Genomic DNA, 8,247 nt, shown 5'->3' with positions numbered 1-8,247 from the left:
GAGTGTTTACTTTAGAAAACTTGTGATTGCAAAATTCTTCTCTACTCCTTTGAAATGTGTATAAATCTCCTTGGAAGCTTATGCCAGTTTTACGACCTAGGGAATGTCTTTCTCAAGGACCTGTGAGCCATCCCTTTGAAATGTAATCATCAAGGAAGATAGCACCCCTATCTCTCAGTCTCTGTGGGAGGGTGGGAGCCTAACCTCCTGTGGGTGCCTTGTTTGGAATTGTAAAACTACAGCTTGTTTTGAAGATATAAGAAAGTTTCCTTTTCCTTTGCAATTAGCAAACACAGATGTCATGTGATTTCTTGTACAGCAGCTCTTAACTTCCCAGACCCTTGTTTCAGTAGTGTTAAGTTTAATCTCGTATTGCAATAGTCTTAAGGTCTTTCTTGCCTGTTTGACTTTGATGCAAATTTTGACAATGGAAATTTTAGTTCTGCATTTATTGTTTCTTCCCAATTACAGTGGTTTCTCCTTTCTCCTTGTTAAGAAGAGCTTCTCACATCCTCTGATTTCTGCATAAATCAATTTGGACTCAAAAGATTGGAGTTTTGTGGAGTGAAGCTACTGTTTTTGTTTTGTTTTGTTTTGTTTTGTTTGAGATAGAGTCTCACTCTGTCACCCAGGCTGGAGTGCAGTGGTGCAGTCATGGCCCACTGCAGCCTCCGCCTCCTGGGTTCAAGTGATCCTCCTGCCTCAGCCTCTCAAGTAGCTAGAATTACAAGCATGCACCACCATGCCCAGCTAATTTTTGTATTTTTATTAGAGACGGGGTTTCACCATGTTGACCAGGCTGGTCTTGAACTCCTGGCCTCAAGTAATCTCCCCACCTTGGCCTCCCACAGTGCTGGAATCACAGGCGTGAGCCACCACGCCCTGCCAGAAGCTACTGTTTTAAGTCATCATTGCAAAGGGTAGTGTGTGATGTGCAGGAGTGGAAAGGGCAGTACATCTATTTGAGAGCATCCCAAATGAGTTCCATTCATATTATGGAAGTGCACTGGGAAATAAAGAACAGGCCTACCCCCTTGTTTATTTATTATGAAGGGGTATGAGAAATATGCAATTTTCAAAGAAAGAGAACTGCTGAAAATGTAGTACCTTCTCAAAGAAAGCTATGTTTGGTTAAGGTGAGAAGCTAGAGAAAGCCACAGAGGGCAGGGTTACAAATTGAAAGACTTCTGCAATGGTGGAGGTAGTATGCAGAAGGGTTCCTTAAAATACAGGGATCCATGTAAGATGAGGAGGTAAGGTGGAGTAGGATTGAGGTGGAATGAAATGAAAGATGGAAGAGAAAAAGGAAGGCAGCAGGGGGAGAGGGGAGTTAATTTGGGGTATGGATAACAGGGAAGGAAATAGGTAACCTGAGAAGCGTGGTAGAGGCACTTGCCACTTGCATGGGAAGGGAAATATCGTGCAGACGGTCCTGTTGCTAAAGGAAGCTAGAGGATTTAGGAGAAGGGGTTTGGCACACTGGCCTCTATCACCCATCCGTCCCCGACAACACACAACACAGACAAATTGAGTGCACTGTTGACATTTAGTATCATTCTCCCCCCACGACTGGTGGAAGCTAAGAAGATGAAGTTAAGGGTGCTGATCTTTTTTTTTTTCTTTAACTACTTTTCTTATGTGAATACTTGCGCCTAGTTCCCTTTTTCTTTCCTTCCCTCCCTCCCTTCCTTCTTCTTCTTTTTTTTTTTTTTTAAATGAGACAGGGTCTCACTGTGTTGCTCAGGCTGGAGTGCAGCAGTGCTATCATTGCTCACGCAGCCTTAACCTCCCAGGCTCAAGCAAGCCTCCCACCTCAGCCTCCTCAGTAGCTGGGACCACAGGATGTGCCACCACACCCAGGTAATTTTTAAAATTTCTTGTAGAGATGGGTCTCCCTATGTTGCCCAGGCAGGTCTCAAACTCCATCCTCAGCCTCCCAAAGTGCTGAGATTACAGTCATGAACCACTGCGCCCAGCCTTTTTTTTCTTGCTTCTTTACCTACTTTTCATAGGAATTGGGTAGATGAGGGTAGACCCAGGAAGTGAGAGTGGAATTTGAGAAAGAAAAACAGCAAAATGAAAAGCTGAAAAATAAAAGAGTTTATTTCTAAATGTATGCATGAAACTCAGGTCGGGGGACTAGCATGTAAAGGTATATACAATATATACAAATAAAATGGAGTTAAGTGCACTTATTTATTGAATCCTGTTGTGAGAACTTAAGAGGAAAAGAAACTAAGGAAAATCCGAAATTCTCCCGAGGAAGGTCCAAGAAAAAACAATGTGGAAGTGAAGTCAGAGAGATAACATAGGACATTGGACATCAGGAGGAACTTTCAGGTCTGATTCGAGTGCCAAGGAAGCCATGAACGCTCTTTCCTGGAGCCTTTCAGCATAGGAGAGTTACTCATCTGCCAGGGCTGGGGAAGGGGTAACTCTCCCATTCCCCAGGTGAAGGAGCTTTCCTTTCAGGGCCTTCCTGCTAGACAGACTGTGGCTGGGCCAGTCTGGTTCTTCCAAGTGCCCTCACCATGGCCTCCTTAATTTCCTTGTTGTGGAAACTGTAAATGATGGGGTTGCACATGGGGGGTAATGATGGTGTACAGGAGGGAGAAAAGTTTGTCTTTGTCAGGCCCATGTGTGCTGTGGGGGTTCATGTAAGAGAACATAGCTGAAGTGTAGAGAAAGATGACCACAGTCAGGTGAGAGGCACAAGTAGAGAAAGTCTTCCCTCGACCTGAGGAGGAGGCTCTGCTGAGGATGGTGGCCAGGATGTGCACATAGGAAGTGACAGTGAGCACCACAGGGCTGAGCATTACCACGATGGCATCGGCAAAGATTGCCCTCAGACTAAACTGAGGGTCCCACAAGAGAGGCCAATCACTATGGGGGCCTCACAGAAGAAGTTTTCTATGTGGTTGTCTCTGAAGAAAGGGCTCTCGGAATGAAATATACTCAAGAAAGATGCCATTGATCAGCCCAAAGAACCAGGCAGTTCCCACAAGCCTGATACAGACCTTCTGGCTTATGATCTGGACATAGTTACGTGGGTAGCAGATAGCAACATAACAGTCATAGGCCATGAAAGCCAAGAGGATGCACTCGGCCACACCAACACAGAAGACAAAGTACATCTGGGTCATGCAAGATACAAAGGAGACAATGTGGTTCCTGACCATGAGGTGGATCAACATCTGTGGGATGGTGGTGGTGATGGAGCAGACATCCAGGAAAGACAGATGGCCAAGGAAGAAGTACATGGAGCTGTTGAGCTTGGGGTCTGTCCATGTGATAAAGATGATGAGGCCATTCATGGCCATGGTGAGGCTGTAGAGGGCCAAGAAGAGGGCAAAGAGCAATGCTCGTGTGGAAGTGGAGCTCTGCTGAGAGCCCACGAGGATAAATTCCATCACTATGCTGCCGTTCCTTAGCATCTGGGGCCTGCTTGAGGAGGGAAGATGGGAAAAGCACAAGGGTATAGCTGTGGGGTAATAGAAGGTACCCACTTGGTCCCAGAAGCCCAATTATAAAACAGGATGGATGAATGGTGGTCAACCTTTTGGAACTTAGTAAACTAGTAATTTGGCAGTGTTATGGGGTGGTGAAAATGCCAGGGTCACCACAGGCTGCATACATAGAATCATAATATCAACACATGAAGAAAGTGCTGGTTGTAATGTTCTTTACTCTGGTTTGATCAGGCATCAAGTGAAGTATTGCATCTGTTTCAGAGCCCTCAATATTGAAGGATTAGCCACTAACCAGGATGTATTCAGAGGTGAAAAAATAAGATAATTGGGTCTGGGACCCATGCCAACTGAGGAAAAGTTTTAGGAATTGAAGAATGGAGTGTGTGAGGGAAAGGGTTGGTGGCTATCAGGTTATAGAAGATTGTATTTAGGAAGCACTTGAGATATTTGAAGGTGTATTTTTCTAGAAGCAAAAATGCTCAACCTCTGTGTACTTAATTTAAAATGATGAATGGGTTGAAGTTTCAGGGAAAATAAAAACATTCTAATCCTCAGGATTGTCCCTCAGCTAACAGTGATTTGCACCTTTTTGGAGACAGTCATGTCAAGCTCTTCCCAGTCACCCACCTCTTCCCAGACTCACTTGCCCAGCAGTTGCTGCTGCTACTGCAGCCACCCATGCTGTGCATGCTGGAGCTGAGGGGTGGGTGGGGGCTCATGCATGCCTTCCTAACAGGAGATGGTTTTCCTCCTGGGGCTGGAATTTACGGTTACACACAATTGGGTGGAAAGGATCCAACCATCCCTGTGTGAAAAGGGAAGCTATGAGCAGGGCATATTTCTAGAATGGAGCTTCAGAGAACTTTCAACTGTCTCTTTGTCTCTGGCAATAAATCTTGTTCTTTTTCCATTTTCAAAGAATGACCAGTCACAATTCTTTTGCTCTTATCTCTCTATTGTAACTTTTAGGAAGTTGTTATGTTCATATTAAGTCTGTCTTATACTTTTCATGTTGTTTTGGAGCTAGGATATATCAGATCCCTTCCACCTTCGGATGCTTATACTTTTTTTTTTTTTTTAAGAATTTATACAGTCACTCACTATGTCACCTATGCTGGTCTTGAACCTCTGGCTTTAAGTGATTCTCCTGCCTTGGCCTCCCAAAGTGCTGGGATTACAGGTGTGAGCCACTGCACCCATCCTCACCTTCAGATGCTTATAGATGATAAGTATATTCCTGCTTAACTTTCAGTTCTGCCACTCATTCCTCTTTATTTTCCCCTCTCCTACTCTCTTTGCTACACACTCTCACTCTACCCTCTGTTAGTCTTTTTTTGTTTTTCAGTCTACTTCCAATCCTCATTCTTCTCCCTCTCCTTTTCCCATTTGTGGTGATGGTTGCCTGCCGTTTATCTTACTCTGGTCAAACTCCCCTGTCTTCTCCATGTCTCTCAATCTCACATATTCTCTATCTGGATTCAGAGCTACCTACCCTTTCACTGCCACTCCTTGCAGCTCTAGACTCCCTCTAGGTATGATTTGATGTTAGGTCAAGGTAGCGTCTGGGCAGTAGGCTATTCCCATCATCTTTACTTTGGGATACTTTTCTTGTGCCTAGGACTTCTCTTGGGGGCCCAGAAAAGGAAGGGAAGGGCAGAGAGCACTGTTTAAGATGTTTCTTGGAAGCCTGTGCTCAATGGACATGTTGGGGCTTAGGTCACAGTCTGGGCAAAACAAGTCAGTGAGCTACACTCCAAAGAAGCCTAGGATTTGTCTAAGAATAAACTGAGGTTTGACCTGAGGAATTACTTGGTCCTACTGGAGGATAAATGCTTACCTGTGGTTTATTGTGCCAGAAAGAATTCTGTGATACCCAGCATTTAGTGCCTTGTTAGCTACCATTAGAGGTTACTCAGTGAAGGATTTGTCTAAATAAATGGGACAATTTCATGGAAATCACATCCTACCTCATTCTGTTGCTTGGTTGATAATGATGTTTGTCACTGAATCAAGTAACAAGTAACAGAAAACATCTCATAGTGTTTGAAGAGAAGCTGGTCCAGGTAGGATCATCTGACCTGGCAGGCCACTCTAGAAGAGAAGGTGTGTCTGATGACTTTGTTCTTTGACATCTATACTATTAGAGATGAATGTCTACTTAAATGACATTGATAAGTTTCATGTGTATACACTTAATAGTAGAGGTGTGAAAACTTACATGCCCCTCGAAGAAGTGAAAGATGTGCCACCCCCAAATATACCAGACTGGTATATTATTATTATTATTTTGAGACGCAGTCTCGCCCTGTCGCCCAGGCTGGAGTGCAATGGCACGATCTCAGCTCAAAGCAACCTCTGCCTCCCGGGTTCAAGCAATTCTCCTGCCTCAGCCTGCTGAGTAGCTGGGATTACAGGCACGTGCCACCATGCTCGGCTAATTTTTTGAATCTTTAGTAGAGATGGGGTTTCACCCTTTTGGCCAGGCTTGTCTCGAACTCCTGACCTCATGATCCGCCTGCCTTGGCCTCCCAAATATTGATTATTTTGAGTTAAAAACATTGAAGGCCAGGCGCGGTGGCTCACGCCTATAATCCCAGCACTTTGGGAGGCCGAGGCGGGCAGATCACCTTTCCGTAAGATCATAAACAAGCTTAGGTAACCATTATTTAAGATTTAAGATTTTATTTAAGATTATATTAAGGGTGGTACAGTAAAGCAGGAAAAGAAAAAATGATATAAGAATTAGAAATGAAAAACAAAAGTCTATTTACAGATGATATGATTGTCTTCATAAAAACTAAAAGGATGCACAAATAATTTATTAAAATTAATAGAATTTAACAAGGTTACTGGATACAAAATCAATATGCAAAAACCTAACTGAAATTCTGTTACCAGCAAACAAATTAGAAAATGTAATTTTAAGATACCGTTTTAAATACTATGCAAAGTATATAAAAAATGAAAACCATATGATCATCTCAATAGATGCAGAAAAACTTTTGATAAAATCCAATATCTCTTCATTATAAAAACTCTCAGTAAACTAGGCATCAAAGGAACATATCTTAAATAATAAGAGCCATCTATGACAAACCAACAGCCAACATCATACTGATTGGGCAAAAGCTGGCAGCATTCCCCATGAGAACTGGAACAAGACAAGGATGCCCGCTCTCACCACTCTTATTCAACAGAACTGGAAGTGCTAGCCAGAGCAATCAGACAAGAGAAAGAAATAAAAGGTATCCAAATTAAAAAAGAAGAAGTCAAACTACCATTCTTCACAAATGATATGATTCTATACCTAGAAAACCCTAAAGACTCACCGAAAGGCTCCTAGACTGATAAGCAACTTCAGCAAAGTTTCAGGATACGAAATCAATGCACAAAACTCAGTAACACCTCTCCACACCATAACATTCTAGCCGAAAGCCAAATCAAGAGTGCAATCCCATTTACAATAGCTGCAAAAAAATAAAATACCTAAGAATGCACCTAACCAAGGAGGTGAAACATCTCTACAGGAAGAACTACAAAACACCGCTGAAAGAAATCGTGGATGACACAAACAAATGGAAAAACATTCCATCCTCATGGATTGGAAGAATCAATATCATTAAAATGGCCATACTGGCCAAAGCAATCTATAGATTCAGTGCTATTCCTATCAAACTACCAATGTCATTTTTCATAGAACTAGAGAAAAAAACTATTGTAAAATTCGTATGGAGCAACAATAACAAAAAAGCCCAAGTAGCCAAAGCAATCCTAAGCAAAAAGAACAAAGCCAAAGGCATCATACTACCCAACTTCCAACTATACTACAAGGCTACAGTAATCAAAACAGCATGGTACTGGTACAAAAACAGACACATAGACCAATGGAACAAAATAGAGAACCCAGAAATAAAGTTGCACACCTACAGCCATCTGATCTTTGACAAAGTTGACAAAAATAAGCAATGGGGAAAGGACTACCTATTCAATATATAAAGCTGGGATAACTGGCTAGCCATATGCAGAAGAATAAAACTGGACCCCTATCTTTTACCATACACAAGAAGTAACTCAAGATAGATTAAAGATTTAAATATAAGACTTCAAACTACAAGAACCCTAGAAGAAAATCTAGGAAACACCATCCTAGACATTGACCTTGGGAAGGAATTTATGACTAATTCCTCAAACGCAATGGCAACAAAAACAAAAATTAACAAGTGGCACCTAATTAAACTAAAGAGCTTCTGCATAGCAAAAGAAACTATCAACAGAGTAAACAGACAACCTCCACAATGGGAGAAAATATTCACAAACTATGCATCCAACAAAGGTCTAATATCCAGAATCTAAAAGGAACTTAAGCAATCCAATAAAAAAACCCCAAAAAACCTCATTAAAAAGTGGGCAAAATACATGAATAGACATTTTTTTTTTTTTTTTTTTTTTTTTGAGACAGAGTCTCGCTCTGGCGCCCAGGCTGGAGTGTACGATCTCGGCTCACTGCAAGCTCTGCCTCCCGGTTCACGCCTTTCTCCTGCCTCAGCCTCCTGAGTAGCTGGGACTATAGGTGCCCGCCACCACGCTGGGCTAATTATTTTGTATTTTTAGTAGAGATGGGGTTTCACCATGTTAGCCAGGATGGTCTCGATCTCCTGACCTCGTGATCCGCCCACCTCGGCCTCCCAAAGTGCTGGGATTACAGGCGTGAGCCACCACGCCCAGCCTAGACACTTCTTAAAAGAACACATACAAGCAGCCAACAAATATTTTAAAA

The 8,247-nt window shown here is 42.5% G+C and overlaps 1 protein-coding gene across 1 annotated transcript; it reads right to left on the bottom strand.

Annotated features, from left to right (window-relative positions):
- Positions 1–1,164: 1,164 nt before the first annotated feature.
- LOC116461943 (olfactory receptor 10AD1) lies at positions 1,165–3,761 on the bottom strand. The gene is given in 4 exon segments (XM_032144026.2): positions 1,165–2,587; positions 2,589–2,866; positions 2,869–2,926; positions 2,928–3,761. Coding segments are annotated over 4 exon segments (948 nt in total). The 5' UTR covers positions 3,435–3,761; the 3' UTR covers positions 1,165–2,482.
- Positions 3,762–8,247: the final 4,486 nt, after the last annotated feature.

Source organism: Hylobates moloch, unplaced genomic scaffold (assembly GCF_009828535.3).
Source record: "Hylobates moloch isolate HMO894 unplaced genomic scaffold, HMol_V3 SCAFFOLD_22, whole genome shotgun sequence".
Lineage (NCBI taxonomy): Eukaryota > Metazoa > Chordata > Mammalia > Primates > Hylobatidae > Hylobates > Hylobates moloch.
The sequence above is the reverse complement of the archived record's forward strand: the minus strand, read 5'-3'. Positions and strand labels throughout refer to the sequence as shown.